The sequence below is a fragment of the Ursus arctos genome, unplaced genomic scaffold (assembly GCF_023065955.2).
Source record: "Ursus arctos isolate Adak ecotype North America unplaced genomic scaffold, UrsArc2.0 scaffold_9, whole genome shotgun sequence".
Taxonomy (NCBI): Eukaryota; Metazoa; Chordata; class Mammalia; order Carnivora; family Ursidae; genus Ursus; species Ursus arctos.
In genome coordinates, this window is record NW_026623111.1 from 81,396,592 (window position 1) to 81,416,281 (window position 19,690).

The 19,690-nt window shown below is 34.1% G+C and overlaps 1 protein-coding gene across 2 annotated transcripts in view; it reads right to left on the reverse strand.

The window, feature by feature from the left end:
- Nucleotides 1–1,460: 1,460 nt before the first annotated feature.
- Nucleotides 1,461–19,690, reverse strand: part of SLC9B1 (solute carrier family 9 member B1) — a 62,701-nt gene continuing 44,471 nt past the window's right edge. For both annotated transcript variants that reach the window (XM_057309605.1, XM_044388047.3), the window contains exons 7-12: nucleotides 9,589–9,764; nucleotides 5,428–5,534; nucleotides 4,404–4,553; nucleotides 3,713–3,821; nucleotides 3,123–3,259; nucleotides 1,461–1,691 (exon numbers count right to left, since the gene is read on the reverse strand). In XM_057309605.1, coding sequence (XP_057165588.1) covers nucleotides 1,479–1,691; nucleotides 3,123–3,259; nucleotides 3,713–3,821; nucleotides 4,404–4,553; nucleotides 5,428–5,534; nucleotides 9,589–9,764 — 892 coding nt within the window. In that variant the 3' untranslated portion in view covers nucleotides 1,461–1,478. The remainder of the gene's footprint in view (nucleotides 1,692–3,122; nucleotides 3,260–3,712; nucleotides 3,822–4,403; nucleotides 4,554–5,427; nucleotides 5,535–9,588; nucleotides 9,765–19,690) is intronic.

Genomic DNA, 19,690 nt, shown 5'->3' on the forward strand with positions numbered 1-19,690 from the left:
GGGTAGCGCAGTGGTTAAGCATCTGCCTTCGGCTCAGGGCGTGATCCCGGCATTCTGGGATCGAGCCCCACATCAGGCTCCTCCACTAAGAGCCTGCTTCTTCCTCTCCCACTCCCCCTGCTTGTGTTCCCTCTCTCGCTGGCTGTCTCTCTCTATCAAATAAATAAATAAAATCTTTAAAAAAAATAGTTGAAAATAAGGCAGAGGATCTATGCTGAGTTGTAAAAATGTAGAAGAAAATGCTACTAGAACAGCAGCTCTTTTATCTCCTCCCAGAGTTATGCAGGTGTGTGTGAACTTTTGACAGTTTTAGTGTTATATTTTGTGAAAGGTCCCAATCTTAACAGGAATATATATATAGTTTTGGTTTCCTTAAATTATAGTTGCTTCACTTTGCAAATTTATGTGTAAACCTTCACATTCTGTGCTGTTTTAGTATTTTACTTATACATAGAAGAGGGAAGAGAGAAACCAAGTAATGTCTAGTTCCTGCATTTGGCTTTTGCTAAAGTCTGAATGATTTCTAAGAAGCCATCCACTAAGGCTTCCAACTTTAAAATAAAGAATCTTCGATGATCGAACTTGACATCGGAAACCGGGGATGTACTGTATGGTGACTAACATAATATAATAAAAAACATTTAAAAAAATAAAATAAAATAAAGAATCTTGACATAAACTGAAACTGCATTTTACTTGTGATTGGTTCTATATAAGCATAGCAGATTTCATCAGCCAGAATTGGAAGGAGATTCTGTGACTAAAGAAAAGAAAAGCTCACATGGACAAGTCTATTAATCATTCATTTCTGCAGGCTGACTTTAATTCTTTATTTTTACTCATTGAAAAATCATGGTTTATTTCCATTTGTGATTTAATTTTATATCTATAAATAAATATTACACACAATGTTTCATTTAAAAACTATTAAACTTGTCATTTTAAGGGTACTGCAGAAGTCAGTCAGTCTAATTTTGGTTCTTCTATTTAACATACCATCCATTCAGAGAGTCACTAAACACAGAATTGAAATCCATTCTGCTGACCCACTTATTCCTGGCATTTTTTACTTTTTCTGATGATCTTTTTAACTGAATCACTAAATTGATGGTGAGTTCTACTTCTCCGGTCTGGAGGCTTAGACTATCTTACCTTTCTGTCATTGGGTTCATTTAATTTTTTATTATACCGAGTATGTAATATGAAAGCAGATTCAGCCTGATGGATTTCTTTAAACTTCCCTAGAGTATGTACAGATGTGTTCTTAAAATACATAAATACTATTGTGCATTCTATTTACATTGTTTTTAGTAACTTAACCTTGGAATAAAAAATCATAGGAAAGCTCTGTAATGAAATCACATATTTATTAAATCCTTAGTTTTATGTACAATCTCCACGTATTTGTATGTTTTAATTTTTCTCTCATGTAAGATAATTTATTAAAAGAAGCAGGCAGGTGATGGCAAATAAACTTTTTAATGAAGTTCTAATTTTGTCAATTCCACATTGATTTTGTTTGGATCATGGCGTGTAAGTACTTTGGGCCCCAGTATGCCAATAATTAGAGCTCCATTTGGAGCTGTGATCAAGATGGCTAAAAATGCTACCGTCATCACATCCTTCGAATATGGTTCCAAGTGGGGTGCGCTGATTCTTGCTGTTTCTAGAGCCAGAGGACCTAATACAGCCTGAATTTAGGGGGTAAAAAGATGAGGCATAAAGAAAAATGTTAAATAGTTGTTAATACATGAGAAAAGTTAATGGCCATGCTAAAACAAACAAAACCTAGCAGTAGGCCATCAGAAAAGAGACAAGCCTTAAAGTGCTGAGGAATTTTCATGAATCACTCATCAATTCTATGTTCTCCCTAGCAAATATATCTGGATGAAAAGTGAAATAGTGACAAATCATCGTGTATGCATTTTGGGGCCAATTTTGTATTTTTATCATCTCCGCTTTCTCCTGTTTAAATGTCTTTTTGGCGTGCTCATATTACTCTCAAAATCTCAGGAGTTCTAGCCAAAGCATGATTTAGCTTATTTACCTTTACCAGGGACTATAAGGTTCTTGGCCGTAATAAGACAACACAGAATACTACGGTTTCTTGTGGTTCTCTAGGGTTTTGTTGCTTATCTTCTCCTAGTTCCTCCTTCTTGGGAGGCAGTGTGTCCAGTAAACTGACAAGAGGTCTGGAATCTATAAAGTGGACATGAGAGATCACGAAGTAACTTGCCTAATGTTATAGGCAAGTAACATGGTATTCAAAACACCTAGGCTGGTCCCATGGACCTGCTTTTCTAACCATAACACATAGAGAATTTTGTTGCGCAAGAACTCACAAACTTCTGTTTTGGAATAACAATGGGAAAAAGAATCTCTGGAAATCAAGACATTATGCTGCCAAGTTAAAAAGTCTAACAATAAGTAGTAATACCTCTTTGTAGGAGCAGAATATCATTGAATCAGAGGGTAAAACTACAAAGTCTCCTCATTCATTCATTCATTCATTCATTCATCATTCATTCTTGTAGGTATGCGATGCTTACTTATTGTGTACCTCCCGCATGCCAGGCACTGTATTAAGTACTAGGGGAAAAATAATGACAGAAGCGGACACTGTTCCTCTCTTTCCCAGATAGTCTGGTGAGGAGATTAAGTCATTACTTAAAATCATGTAAATTAAATGCATAATTAAAAATAATATATGTGTATTCATGTATGGTGGAGTGGGTGACAAGAGTAGGAAAGATATATTTTTAAAAGAATTAATGTGTCTATACTTTAAAAATCATTACATTTATCCCTATAATATTCAGCAAAATGTAAACATTCCAGTATCCAGATATATTCTTCTTTTATATTTTGGGAAAACAGAAAAAAATGTCTCAGAATTTTAGGAAGTACTTGTCATTAAAAATATACTTTTTAACTTCAGAAATTTGCTTTTTTAAAACTGAGATTTTAAAAGATTACATCATTTTCAATGAGCAGTTATGATCAATCGAGTATTTTAAAAGTAAGGCTAATAGCTTACATTTTGTAATTAAAGTAACATTCATTTGGAATTTTAAAAAATCATCAAAATTAAAAATTATTAAAATGACTTAATATGTTCTCACCTGGACTGTAGCTTTGGGCATCCACGATAAAGCAATAAATATTTTCTCCTTAAAACTAAAGCCAGCAAAACACATCAATACAAATGTAAAAGAAATTCGAATTAATAATGCCAAACTCATGGTAGCAACACAAATGCCTACAACAGATAAAAACAAACATAAACAACAAAATATTTGGGAAGTGGTTCTAAATTTATCCCTAGAAAAAGTGCAAGAGAATATCTGATGGTGGAGGTACCATGAAGATAAGGTAGATTACACTTATTTAATTCTGAGCTAATAGACTTTGAACTTTCACTATAAATGAAAGTATTCAAAAGGTGCTCATCGAATGTAATATTTTCTGTCAGAAAAGAATTCCAATCTGCTTTTCCTCAGATCACTCAGGCAAGGTATTCAGGGCTGTCTTTGGTAACAAAGAACATACGCGGTAACAGAAGAGCAAATGTATGTTATTAACTGTAGCAACATGAGTTTCTGAAGAAGATTCTTGTAGCATTCAAGACACATTGTAAACAAAATAAAAATTATTCATAGTTTTCTTAAATATTTCCAAATCTTATATTTTTTGTGCCTGTAATTATTCTTACCAATAGCATTTGATTTAAGAGTTGCAACAGATACTTCTGATCCAACCAAACCAAAAAGAAGGGGTTGAAAAATACACCATGTAGTTTTAATAATTCTTTGGACTCTAACCTATAGAGAAGAATAATATATTTTTAGTTATTGGGTTTATTTGTTGTGACACATAAAAATAATTGCATTTTAGAAATTAAAGTCTCTCAACATTTAATGAACTTATGATATTTTATTTATAGAAGAAATGTTAAAACTTAAAAATTGAGTAGGTTAATTCTTTTACTCAAACACTTAAGTAGAATTTGATTTAAAAAATCTACAAAGCTTATAGCAGAATTATTTACAATAGCCAAGACATGGAAGCAGCCCACGTGTCCATTGACTGATGAATGGATAAAGAACATGTGATGTGTGTGTGTGTATACAAAATATGTGCACACACACACATATGCACACAATGGAATATTATTCAACCATAAAAAAGAATGAAATCTTGTCATTTGCAACAACATAGATGGGGGCAGAGAGTACAGTGCTAAGTGAAATAAATCAAAGAAGGACAAATTTATACACATCCTTGAAGATACAAATTTCTGGAACATCTTCCAACTAGAACAAGAGATTTCCTAAATGTCTATTATAGATGTAAAAAAAATACAGTTATTTTATCTTAAAAAATGATGTATTAAAAATATTCACCTTTTCTGTGGACCAATTTATCCCTGCAACAAAAGTTAACGCTAGTGTGCATAATCCTCCAGCTGCATGTAAACCAATATGATGGCTGCCCAAGACAGCAGTAACACACATACTCAAAATAAGGAAAGCTCTCTTCGCTGGAAGTTTTGTCTAGAATTAGATATTCAGAAATTAATTTACATTTAATATATAATACAATATTTATATCTTTTACCATTTATTATTGACCCTTTGGTATCATGTCTCTATATGTTATATTAAATAATGTCTAAAATTTTTACTTTCTTCCTCACCAAATATTTTAGCAGACTTGGTACCGAGTGAAAAAATTTGTAATTATTAAATTTTATCTTCTGCCACATCTCTGATACTAATGTCAGTAAAATGGCTATAGTACTTTAGCTATAAGTGAAGAAGGAAGAAAAGAGACCCATATAAATTGTAGTTCCTGTAACATAGCCAGTGAATTCTTTAAAAATAAAGTTTTGAATATCTCTTTAGCTGAGACAGCTGTTACAGAGAAATTAAGATGGAAGTTACAGAAATACAAGAGTAATGGCATATCCTTTAGGGGAGGAAAAGGGCTGCGTTTAATAGTGTTGCCTCAGTCAAAGGCAGTGGGAGTACATTTAAGTCAGAAAACATGCAGAGACGAATGGCAATCTATTTCCCAAAAATGTTCAAGGGAAAATTTGAGGGAACAAAGATTAGGGAAAATTGTCAGTGGTCAATAGGCAATTTAATGAATAAAGGGCTGGGTGTGATGGAGAAGGTACTCTGGGTTAAGTACACTTTTCTGATATTCTTATTTGCCAAATCAGGAAGCACAGATTTCAGTCAAGGCCATTGACCTGTATCAATCACAACTGTGCTCCATTTTAAGCAGAGAGTAGCACTAGGGGCTATTTTGGGGAAAGAGAATTAAATATTACACTTAATAGTTCATGGATCTTCCAGAAGTTCAAATTTTTGAAAGAAATGTCTAATACCATACTTCTAAAAAACAGATTAACTTTTTATTTACCTGATCTCCACTTGGAAAATATTGAACAAAAATTCCCAAAACAGCTCCTGCCAGCGCACCAATAAGTATGTCCCGAAAAGAGGCAAGGACATTGTTAAGTACACTCCCTGTAAGGGCACACAGTAAGGGAAACATCTCATACAGCAATAGTTTCACATACCTAACATAGCAGAAGATCAATTCTAGGTGGTTCATAGAGAAAAGCACATATCTTCTACAAAAATATACAAAAATGAGCCTTTAATATTCATATACTTGAAAACATAATGATCTATTTGATAAATTATGTACTCTCAAATAATTTAATAAATACACACAATTCAGAAATGTTCATTGAAAATGTAGGCCAAAAAACAAGGAAGTAATAAGACACAGTGTGCTCCCTTATAAACACAACCTAAAAGACCAGGTGAGGTGGAAGAATGGACAGAGGTCGGAAAAAGGAGCACCTCTGGCATCTTGCACATGTCTGGTAATGTTTCTTCTCTGATATACTGTTATGACAAAGAAACAAATGACTTAAACATAAAATGAAAAATTTAACAACAGAAAAAAAAAAAGATTTACTCCAGGGTCAACCCTAGAAATATTTGAGTCAGCAGTCAACTGAGTTTCCAATATATTTTATGTACCCATATCTGTTGTTTAGAGTAAAAAAATTTTTAAAAAGATCCTACATCACAAAAAAAGTTGTTATGCTATAGGTATTTTAGCTCAATGAGTTGCGTAAATATATATATTTTAGAAATGTTTTTCCATAAAAAAATAATAGAAATGCAGGTTGATAACAGCAAGATGTAGAATGGGAAGCCCCAGAAACTTGATCCCCCAAAGTTGTTAACTTAACAACAATATACAGTCCAAAAGCCTTAATGGAACTCCACAAACCAATTAAGAAGTTGCAGCAAGAGAAAAATGACTCATCATGTACAAGGAAGCTCCTATAAAACTGTCAGAGGATTTCAGAGCAGAAACCTTACAGAGCAGAAGGGGGTATAGGGTATATTCAAAGTGTTGAAAGGGAAAAAACTGCCAATGAAGAATATTATTCTAGAAGATTATCTTTCAAAATGAACGAAAAATTAAGACTTACTCAGATAAACAAAAGCTGAAGGAGTTCATTACCACTGCACCTGCCTTACAAGAAACGTTAAAGGGAGTTCTTCAAGCAGAAGTAAAATGATGTTAGCAACACAAAAGCACAAAATATAAATCTTTGGTAAAGGTAAATACATAGATGAATTCAGAATCCTATAATACTGTAACGGTGGTGAATAAATCACTTTCAATTCTGCTATAGCATTTAAGATAAAGACATAAAAATAACCGTAAGACTGTATTAATAGGGACACCTTGGTGGCTCAGTCAGTTAAGCACCTGCCTTCAGTTCAGGTCATGATTCCAGGTTCCTGGGATCGAGGCCCACATTAGACTCCCTGCTTAGCAGGGAGTCTTCTTCTCCCTCTCCCTCTGCCTGCCGCTCCCCCTGCTTTGTGCTCTGTCTCTTTCTGACAAATAAGTAAATAAAATCTTTTTAAAAAGACCATATTAATAGATATACAACATAAAAAGATATAATTTGTGACATGGATAACAAAGGGAAGAGGGCAAGATGTAAAGGATTAGAATTTTTATATGTGATTGAGATTAAATTATCACTTTAAATTTTTATAACTATAGGGATGGAAAAAGATATTCCATTCAAATGATAACCAAAAGACAGCAGGGTGGTCATACTTATATCAGACAAAATAGAATTTAAGTCAAATACAAATAAGTCACAATAAAGAAGGACATTATATAAGGATAAAAAGGCCAACAGACCCGGAAGATAGGGTTAGGTCTCCTTATCCACCATATTCTAAAATATAGATGTATTGAAGATCTAATATAAAAAATAAAACCTTAAAAGTCCTTAACATTTAAAAAGTATTTTATTTATTTATTTGAGAGTGAGAGAGAGAGAGAGAGAGCATGAGAGGGGGGAGGGGCAGAGGGAGAACCAGACTTCCTGCTGAGTGGGGGTTGGGGGAGGGCTCAACTCCAGGACCCTGGGATCTTGACCTGAGCTAAAGGCAGACGCTTAACTGACTGAGCCACCCAGGCGCCCCAAAAGTCCTCAACATTTTAAGTGACCGTTTACCTAGTCATGAGTCAAGACGATTTTCTATGAATGTGGCTGCTTTCAGTTTTTTACTTTTTCTGTCCTCCACAAATTAGGTTTGATCTCCTGTAGCATGTTCCATAGTACCCTATACTATGTACTATACATCACATTTTGTAAAAATTCCCTGAGAACATGAGCCACATGGTCTTCTCTGCTGTGTAAACAGTATAGAACAGCACTTAAAAGTGTGGATATGGGGTCAGATTGCCAGAGTGCATCTTGGCTTCCCTATTTTTTGGATCTGTGACTTTGAGCAAGTTACTGACCCTCTGTTCCTTGGTTTCCTATTCTGTAAAATGAGTATGGTACTGTTATGTGACTATTAAATGAATGGAAATAGCTATGGAACTTGGAGCAAGTACCAAGCAATTACTCAATAAAAGCTAATATTGTCATTCACTGTTTATCCTCAGTGTTTGGCACAGTTGTTGGCACAATGGAAGAGGGACACAAAAATATTTTTTAAAAGAATTACTGATACTAGTTATGAAGGAAAAGATTGTCAGATTTGACAAGAAAAAATTTGAAAAATCTGAATTGCAAAAAAAAGATAAAGTTAAAAGAAAAATTATAAATGTGGAAAACTATAAGACATAAAACAAAAGGTTATCATTCCTAATTTTACTCAGAATCTTGACAAAAAGAACAAAAGATGAACACACCTATAAGATGAAAGCAAAAGATTTCAAGAAAAGCAATTTATAAAACATTCCAGGATGCCAATGGTCAATAAACACAAACATTTTAAAATACCACTAGTATTCAAAGTACTTCATCTAGAGAGGCCTCATGTTTCACCTATAAAATTAACAAAGATATAAAAGACTAGTAATACCAAGTTTTGAAGAAAGTAAAGAAGTGGCAAGCTTTTACACCTGGTAGGACATGACATTGTGGTAATATATCTGAAAAAACTTATAACTTTTATACTTTCATCTCAACAATTAAACTTTTGAGACTATGAAAATATTAAGATTAAGTACAACTATTTAGCTATAAGACGTTCAACCAAGAATTACTTTAATAGTGAATATTGGAGTAAACTTCAATTTTCAACAGGTTCCATACATAAGTATGGCACAGGCAATAGAAAACTATACAACCATTAGAAATGTCATGGAAAATGTATTTACTGAAAAGAAACATGTTGGTGGTATAGAATTAAGTACAAAACAACTCAGTTTACAAGAAAGGATGGCCAATTCTTATAATTTTATAAGAAAATTGGGAGGAAAGCCAGAGAGAATGGGCGAGAGAGAGGGGGAGAAGAAGTCTGGATTTATATCAACAGTCAGTTATTATTCTTGAGGGCATGTTGCAGTTTATTTTTATCTTTTCCTTTTTTTCCTTCTTATTTATGTCTTATGATTTTAAGAGAAACTATACATACTACTTTTCAACTTAAGAAATATTTTGGTGCTTCAATAATACAGAAGACGGAATTTCAAACATTGCAGATAATTAAAGCATTACAAAATGTGGAAACATTTACTATCACAATTTCTTAGACATTCAAGATCAAATATACCTAGGGATTAAGAATTGCTGCAGATCTTGTCCCACCACAACAAAAAAGGCACATAGTTGTCCACACTCTATATATTTAGGTTGTCTTAATAACAGAGCAACCAGTTATTTATTCTAAAAAGGCACATTTTAGGAATATATATTAAATAACAGTACTAATAATATTGCTGCTTAAAATTTTCTGTTGAAAACTGTGATAAAATTCCAAAGCAACATGAACAGAAAAATGATAATAATATGGGTTACCAGATTAATTACAATATATGGTTATGAAAATAAAATCATGGATGTTAAATAGTGGTTTCTCAATTCATTGAAACTTCTTTCCTGCTCTAGAATGAGGTTTCTATGAAGAATGAAAAGGTGTTACATGTAAAAATTAATGTTAATAAAGAAGCAAAGTCAGAAACCTTGTTTAAAGAACCAGAAAAAAGCTGTGAATACGCCAGTTGCTGTATTTTGTTTACCTGAGGAGAAGACTATACTCAAGCATGTATTGAATCCAGTGATTGCTATGATGTCATCCAAACTGCTAGCGGCTATTAGTAAGGTTGGGATGCCTTTTTTAATGCCATATCCGCTTTCTTGCAAAAGGAGCATGGAAGGGACAACCACAGCAGGCGAGACAGCACCTAGTACAAAACTATTAGAAAGACTTTGAAAACCAATTTTAAAACATCCTTTTAACAAAGTAGTGCTCTATATTAAATTTTACAACAAATACATTAACCTTTACAGATTTACAATAACTTCAAAAGTAAAATTGCTGAGTCAATGTCATTTAATGGTGGTAAAATTTTTCACACATTTTTTACTGTTGGCTAAAAGTTTATAGAGATTTCATTCAAGATGTTGGTTTGGGCACAAATTGCCTCTCCCTTCATCCCTAAATCCTTTGAGATGACGATAAAAAAATAATACAAAACCATAACCTAACTAGGAAAAAAAAAAAAAAAGGAGAATCCTCAATGGATAAGAAACCAAGTATATCCCAGGAAGATTGAAGGAAATTTAAGATTGAAGGAAATCATAAACCAAGTGTGTGTGAATAAACATTGCTACAAAAGATATGGTATACTTCTAAAAAATGCTCCAAGCCCAGGAAGGGTAGATGCTGGGAGCAGGGGAAATCTGAGGAAATCCAATGGGTGACTATTTGGAGCACCGCTGTTAAGAATGGCCGACAAATGTACTCCCCACTCCATTTCTAACTCTTGAACAAGTCAGTAAGGAACAGATGTCCGCCCCAAAGAAGGAACAATGAGTGTGGCCACCTAAGTTACAAAGGCAACTGAGAAAATTCCTGGGGTGGATGATGACACCCATGAGGAATGAGGACATTCCTCTCAGAATGTCTTTTGTTGGTATATCCCATTCAGTACCTTACCTCACCTCTTCCACATTCACTTTATAAAGGCGGAAGTACATATCTTGTGTAGAGATGTTCTCCCACCAGAACCCGTTTACCAGATGAGCCCACACATCCCCCAGATGCTGCTTGTTGGTGCTAACCCCTGACACCTGCAGCTTTCTAACAGTCTTACCCTGCTGAGAAGAGCTTACTTGGGGAAGCTAAGGAGGTTTTCCTCCTACTCCTCCTGCTTCCAGACAGCTCCTGCGAATTACTGACTGATATACAGGGTCTGATAGTTTAGCACCTTTGCCTCTCTGGCTGTATAAACTCTCTGATACAGTTTTTTTCTCAAAATTTCCCTGTGGACTCAAGAAGAACCTAGAATTCTCTGAAAATACTTATTTGCCTAGTCCGATTGTTTCTGAACTTCACAGCACATTGGATTCATCTGGTATATAATTTTCGGTAGCTGCTTCACAAATTATTCCCAAATTTTTACAACAAAGCTTTGTACAGCTTTGTTGCTTTAAACAACAAACACATATTATCACACAATTTTTGGGGGTCAGGAATCTGCGTGTGGCTTAGCTGTATGCTCTGAATCAAGGTCTCTCACAAGGTGGTAGAAGATCTGCTTTAATCACATAGCTGTTGGCAGGCTTTCAATATTTTGCCCAGGGGATTTCTCAACAGGGCTACTCATAATATGGCATCTGGCTTCCCCCAAGACAAATAATCAAAGAAAATGCAAGAGCGTACACACAAGATAGAAGCCATGGTCTCCTCACGACATAAAATGTCTCATGACATTCTATCATTTCTATCCTATTCTGTTCATTAGAAGTAAATCAACAATCCAGCCCATATTCAAGAAGAGGGCATTACACAGAGGTGGAAATATCAGAAAGCAGGGATCACTGGGAGTGATCTTAGAGGCTACCTCGTACTTGGGGACCTTTCAAAATACTGATGCCTGGCTCCCATTCTACGATATACTGATCTGATTTAAGATGCAATTTGACCTGAGTACTGGGATTTTAAACAATTTTTTAAATTGTGGCAAGGAATACATAATATAAACTTTATCCTCTTAGCTGTTTTAAAGTGCACAGTTCAGTAGTGTTAACTATATTCACATTGTTGTATAACAGATTTCTAGAACTTTTTTGTCTTACAAAACTAAAACTCTATATCCATCAAACAACTGCCCTTTCTCCCTCACCCAAGACCCTGGCAACCATCATTCTACTTTCTATTACTATGGTTTTGACTACGTTGGATATATCAATGGAATCATGTAGTATTAGTCCTCGCTTATTTATCCCAGCATAATGTCCTCAAGATTCATCTATGTTATAGAATGTGACAGGATTTCTTTCTTTCTTTCTTCCCTCCCCTCTTCCTCTCCCCCTCCCCCTCCCACTTCTTCTTCTTCTCCTTCTCCTCCTCTTCTCCTTCTCCTCCTCCTCCTCCTCTTCCTTCTTCTTCTTCCTCTTCTTCCTCCTCTTCTCCTCCACCGCCTCCTCCTCCTCCTCCTTCTTCTTCCTCTTCTTCTTCTTCTTTTTTTACAGGTGAATAATATTCCATCCTAAGTATATACCACATTTTCTTCATCCATTCATCTGTTAATGTGGGCTGCTTCCACTTCTTGGCTATTGCAAATAATGTTCCAATAAACATGGATGTGCAAATATTTCTTTTAAATCTTTTGTTCTCGATGTGCCTCAGGTATCCAAAGTGTGCCACTCTTTTTCTGCCAACATTCTGAGTCAGGTGAGACAGAAACCAGTCTCTTGGGTCAAAAAGCCATAATGTAGGACACATGCTCCAGCTTTTTCCTTTCCCTCCTGATGGAGAAGCCGGGAGTTGGGAGTTTTCTCCTGGTTACCCCTTGCTGTGCAGGGAGGGGATGGGGTATGGTGGTTTAATGCGATGGCCTTGCACTTGGATGGGATGCTATAACCTCTCAAGTGGTTTCTGGAGTTCTCACAAAGGTAATCTGTTTCTTATGTTTTTAAGTTAGTGCTGTGAGAGAAGGAGAGCCTGGGGCTTCCTATTCTGCCATCTTGCTGACATTACTCTTCTGATTGTTGGGATTTTTGAAAGCTCCCCAGGTGATTTTAAGGTATAGCAAAGTTTGGGAACCACTGATTTTCCCCATAGTCTATCTAGCTTCCTTCACTCAGAGGTTTCTAATGAGACCTCCCTCAATACATTACTTGCATCAGAATCTTAATCTCAGCCTGAGCTTCTAAGATACCTTGCTTGGTAACATGATTGGACTATTCCCTGCAGGAAGACAAAAGCCACTAGATAAAGTAATCACAAGTTAATGGGAAGATTAAAATACAAAAATGAGCCCCCGTTAAAGTATTGCAAAATATTTAGGGAAATCTATCACTTTGAGGCACCAAGTGGAAAAAATTTATACCTGAGAAAAGAGATATACTAGGAAGAAAGCCACTAAAACATGACTTCAGAATAACTATAAATATCCTCTGAATCATGAAAGTTTACCGCATCTATCCATAACATTTTAATGATAGTTCCAGAAATTAACAATAAATTACCCAAATTTAAAAAAAATGGGTGATATAAACATAGCTAAAGAGTGATTTAATAAGCTAGAGAACTATGCAGAGAAAATTTTTCAGTGTGTACCACAAAAAGGTAAGCACATAGAAAGTATAAAGAAAACGTAATAGGTATGGAGGAGGGAGTTACAAAAGGACATAATTGAAGAGAACTTCGGAGAGGTAAAAGATATAATCAAGACCTGGAAAAAAATACACAATCCTCTGATTGAAACATCACACCAAATATTGAGTAGAACAAATTTTAAAAAGACTCACCTAATGATATTAAGGAGTTGTTGTTAATTTAGTAAGAAAAATGCTGTTACCTTTTAGAAATGCATACTGTAGGATATAGGGGTAAAATACCATCGTGTGTGTAATTTACTTTAGGAATCATTAGGGACTATTAAGTTTAAAATAACGATATTTGGTGTTTGTTATTTTGTTATTATTCCTTTTTAATTTTTTTAAAAAGATTTTGTTTATTTATTCGACAGAGAGAGAGACAGTCAGTGAGAGAGGGAACACAAGCAGGGGCAGTGGGAGAGGAAGAAGCAGGCTCCCAGCAGAGGAGCATGATGCGGGGCTCGATCCCAGAATGCCAGGATCATGCCCTGAGCCGAAGGCAGACGCTCAACAACTGAGCCACCCAGGCACCCCTGTTATTATTCTCTCTACTCTTGTACATGTTTGAAAAATTTCACTAAATAAAAAGACCTATTTGAGACTGCTCTTTTCAAACTTTAATATGAAAATGAATTACATGAGAATCTCATTGAAATACAGATTCGATTTCAAAAGGTCTGGAATGGAGCCCAAGAGTCTGCATTTCTAACTTTTAGGTGATACTAATGTTGCTGTCCAAGGAACAAACTTATAGTAAGAAATTTTTAATTGGAAAAATTCAGAAAACCTAGCTTCTAAAGAGAGAGAGAAAAAAAGATTGGATTAGCCTACCTAGAAAAGGAATTAAAAATTAGTTTGATAAGAGATTCCTCATGGGCAAAACTAATGCAAAGATATAACACTGATACCCTTAAAGTATTGAGGTAAGAATTTTGAATCTAGAATTCAATACCAAGTCACATAGAAGTCATGTTCAGATATTTAAGGATGCAGTTTATTATCCACTGATCAGTTTTAAAAGAACTAGAAGATCAACTCATCAGGAAGAATATTTAGTACAAAAGAAAAGAGTTAAAAAAAAAATAAAAGGGCATAGGCAGCATAATGTAGACATTAAGAATGAAGGCTCTAGCCATAGCCAAAGTTCTGGATATATCTATTTAGTTGTTTGATGTTAGGAAAACCATGTAACATCGTTTTGTCTCCGTTTGTATGCAAAAAAATGGGAATAATAATAGTATCTACTTCACAGAACTTTGTGAGGATTAAATAAATTATCAAGTACTTCACAAAGTGCCTGACACATGGTAAGCACTATACAAATGTATGCTACTACTATAATTATTATGATTATCATCACAACAAATAATGATGAGCCGTGAAAGTCATTGCTAAATCTATAGAAGTTTTCATTGTAAAGAAAACTTAAAAATAATTTCGGAGTAAAATTCTAGGTTATATCAATTGGTAGGGGAATATATGAGGGAGTGAAGGAAAGTGAAAACATGCTATGTATTTAAGTATGCTTTTTCCAAAATTATATGTAATTACTAAGAGAATGAGTTTGTAATTTCTAAATATTAAAGGAATAAACAAAAGAGGAACAAAAAAATGCTGTTAATCCAACAAAAGGTAAGAAAAGTGAAAAAAGAATGAAATTCACATGAATGTATAATATTTTAAAAAGTGAAATAAAAGCAAGGTTAAGTCAAAATTGACCTACAAGGAATTGGTTGGATGGACCTGTTAAGAAAGAGCCTCTTTGAATCTTAAAACTTTAGCTCTGAATTGTTAGTAAGATATACATCTAAGACAAAATGGTACAGAGAAGTTGAAAATTATAAGTATGATAAATAAATTGAATCCATTTCGTAAATGAAAGTTTGGTTTACATTAGAAAATTAATCAACATAATTCACTATAATAAAGGAGAAAATTTGTATCATCTCAATAGAAGCAAAACAAGTATTTAATAAACTTCTACACTCATTTGTAATAAAAACTTAGCAAACTAAGAAAGGAGGTAAATTTCCTTAATCTAATTAAGGGCAGCTACAAAAAACTTATGACAAATATAGAATCAAGACAAAGATGCCTACTATCACCACTTCTAATTAACATTATATTTAAGGGCTTAGTCAGTCCCACAAAGAAAGAAAAACAGATGGTATACTTATTGGAAAGAAAGAAGTAAAGCTGTCATTATCCACAGATGACATAGCTGTACATGTAGAAAAACCAAAGCAACCTACAGATAAATTCGAATTAATGAGCCCAGCAAGGTTGCTGGAGACAAAAGCAATATAGGAAATATTTAAATAATATTTCTAAATACCAGCTACAAATAATAAAAACATAAGCATATATAAGTACTTTCAATAATTACATCAAAACTATTAAATGCCTAGGAATGAATCTAATTAAATATACACAGGCACGCTATGTAAGAAATAAAAACTCCTTGATTAAGAACAATTAGAGAATACCTACATAAATGAGGGCAGGCCATGGGTATGAATTGAATAACTCAGTATTATAAATGTACCAATCATCTCCTAATTGATAAATTCAGTATAATTTCAATCAAAATTTTGGTAAAAATTAACAAAATGATTCTAAATTTTTATGGAAATACAAAGGGTTATGAATAGTGAAGACAATTCAGATATTATAAAAGTTTTGTTCTATAAGATATCAATAATTATAAAGCTGTGGTAATTAACACAGAAGATAAACCAATGGACCACTGGCTAAGAATAAAGAATCCAGAAACAGACCCATACTTATATGGACAGATTATTTATGACAAAGAATACATTACAGAGCAATGGGACTGGAAGAAGTTGTCCTTTAAATCAATGGGACAGGGTCAATTGATATTGAGGGCAGAGAAGAGGGGAGAAAAGAAAACTTGGCCCTATCTCATGCCAAACATAAAAAATCAATTTAAGGTAGATTATGGATTTAAATGTGAAAGGTAAAACAGTAAAATTACTAGACAATATTATAGAGAATATCTTTATGACTTTGGTTAAGGAATGACTTCTTAAACAAAAAGTACCAATAATGAAGAAAAAGAATGACAGACTGGACTACATTAAAATGAAAAATTTCTGCCATTATGGAGTAAAAAGGGTAGTTGTTAAATGGAAAAAGGTATTTGTAACACATTTAACAAAGGTATCCAGAATATGTTAAGAACTCCTACCAATAAATCAGAAAAAAACAACAGTAACCAAAAGCCCATTAGAAATATGGGAAAGAAATTTAACAGGCTCTCTTCAGCCTTATTATAAATCAGGGTAATAGAAATAAAAATTCCAATGAGATACCACAACATACCCATATGAATGGTTCAAATTAAAAAGACTGATGATTCCAAGTGTTGGCAGGAATTGCAATAACAGGAACTCCTACATACTACTGGTGGAAATGTAAATTAGGAATTCTGAAAAATAATTTGACATAATCCAAACTTTTAAACATATAGTTTACCTTATGAACCAACAATTCAACTCCTAGTTATGTACCTATAGAAAACCGTGTACCAAGAGTTATTTACAAGAATGTTTGTAAGAGCATTGGTAACAACAACCCCCAGCTAGGAACAATGCAAGTTCCCACTGACAACAGATTGCACAAATTGGATATTCATACAATGATATATTATGCAAAAAAGAAAGGGAACTATGTTCACACAATAATATGGGTGAATCTCAGATATAATGTTGAGTTTAAGAGCTACACACAAAAGAATATATACTATATGATTTCATTTATATAAAGTACAACTACATGCAAGCTAAATTTTAGTGTTAGAAGTTAGTATAGTGGTTACTTGTGGAGAGGAGGGAGAGAAGTTATTAGGAGAGAGCACAAGGGCACTTCTGGGGTACTGGCAGTGTTTTACTTCTTTATTTGGGTGATGGTTACATGAATATTCACTTTTTAATTATTCAAGGAACTGTACATTCATATACTTTACACTTCTCTGAATGTGAGTTATGCTTTAATGAAAAGTTTAACAATTCAAGGATGGAAAAATTCATTCCAAATAGGTACTCACAACAAAGCAGGAAGAGAAATACTAATATCGGACAAAGTAGAATTCAAGATAGGCAAGGATTAAAATGAGTGAGAAGGATATGTTGGGTGTAGAAATTACTTAAAAATAAAATCTTAAGGGGTGCCTGGGTGGTTCAGTCATTAACTGTCTGCCTTCAGCTCAGGTCATGATCCCAGGGTCCTGGGATCGAGCCCTGTGTCAGGCTCCCTGCTCAGCCGGGAGTCTGCTTCTCCCTCTCCCTGTGCCTGCTGCTCCCCCTGCTGTGTTCTCTCTCTCTCTCTCTCTCTCTCTCTCTCTCTCTCTGTGTTAAATAAATAAATAAAATCTTTAAAAAATCTTAAAAAAGAATAGTAGTAGATGTGCTATTATCTAGATGATAAGAGTACCAGAGGGGTGCCTGGGTGACTCATTCGGTTAAATGGCAGGCTTTCGGCTCAGGTCATGATCTCAGTGGCCTAGGATCCAGCTGTGTAGGGATCTGTGCTCAGTGGGGCGTTTGCTTCAGGATTCTTTCTCCCTCTGCCCCTTCCCCTACTTGGTCACTCTCTCTCTCTAAAATAAATAAATAAATCTTAAAAAAAAAAAAAAAAGAAGAGTGCCACTAGGTGTCATATGCAAACAATGAATCATGGAACACTACATCAAAAACTAATGATGTACTGTATGGTGAATAACATAAAAAAAAAAAATAGTGCCAGAAAGATAAACATATTAAATTAGAGAAGATGGTATATGCAAAGAAACAATGAAAAGTAAATTTCCCTTAATTAAAAACAAAATACCTTAAATCTAAATAAAGGGTCACACAGACAATGGAATAACCCATATCTAAATAATTTACAGTAATATTTAGGAAAATCAAAGACAGAAAAGTCTAAAAACATCCAGACAGAAGGGTTATCTACAAAAGAATAAGAATTAGATTGACATCAGACTTTTCAATAGCAAGGAGATGAAAGGAAAACACAGAACAGTTTTAAAAAGTTTAAGGAAAATAATTGTGGACATTTTCCTTCCTTCTTTCCTTCTTTCTTTCTTCCTAAAATTTTAATTTGTTTTATTTTTTTTAAGTAATCTCTATGCCCAGCATGGGGCTTGAACTCACAACACCAAGATCAAGAGTCACATGTTTTAACAACTGAGCCAGCCAGGTGCTCCCATTTTGGATATTTTAAAATCAGCCCAATAGTCATTCACATATGAAGGTGTCATAATACTGTGAAAATATTCACAAGCATAGAAGGCTTTAAAAGATTTGTCACACAAAGACCCACATTAACAATAATTTTGGTGAGGGGCACCTAGGTGGCGCAGTCGGTTCAGCATCTGTCTTCGGCTCGCTTAGGGCATGATCCCAGGGTCCTGGGATTGAGCTCTGCGTCAGGCTCCCTGTTCAGTGGGGCATCTGCTTCTCTCTCTCCCTCTGCAGTTTCCCCTGCTTGTGCTCTCTCTCTCTTTCTCTCTCTCTCTATGTCAAATAAATAAATAAAATCTTTAAACAAACAAACAATAATTTTGGTGAAAGTACTCAAATGGGAGGAAAATGAATCTAGGAGTTGCTGCAACAGAAATAGAAATTAAGGATAATAAAAAATCTTAGTGACTTCTATACTTACCTTTATTTTAAAAGGAAAGAAAGAAAGAAAACTAAGATAGAAGAAAAGAAAATTTATATCAATTATTTAACTTGCATTAAAATGCTAGATGATATCATCATGAAGGGGTTTCAGGCAGTCATAGCAAAATAATAACATGATATTAAATAAGGCAAAGATAGGTGGGGGTTGGGTGAAGAAAAAATTAAAATAAAATAAGGCAAAGATAGCATAAGAAAATAAGCCACAGTTCAATTTCATTTATGATCCTAAATATGAGCAAATGGAATATATCAGTTTGTTAAAAGAATAAAAATGCTGACCAAGTAGATGAATGCATGGATGGTTCTGCATTAGGACACTGTGTCAGTATAATTCATAACACTATCAGATTGAAAGGGAAAAAAAATGATCATTTTTTTTTTATTAAGAGGCAAACTCTTGACAAACAAGAAATATAGGAAACTTTCCTTAACCTAATAAAGAACATCTACTACCATCCTATAGTAAACATCATATTAACAACAAAGTATTTGAAGAATTCTCATTAAAATTATTTAAAAAATAGAAACATCTCTTTTTTTCATTACTAATATTCACATTGATGTGATATTCAATTGAACACAATAAAATGGAAATAACAGCACAAACGCTGGTAAAGGAAGTGACAGAAGTTTAATTATTTGAAGACAGGATGTTCGTATAAAAATAATAAAGGTATTGATATAAACATTCATCAAGGTGGTCATATACAAAATCAACCTTTAAAAATCAGAAGTAAAACATCCCCTTACTGCTGTAAAAGAATATATGTTCTGCAATTACCCTCCTACTGACAGGACCTAGAAAACC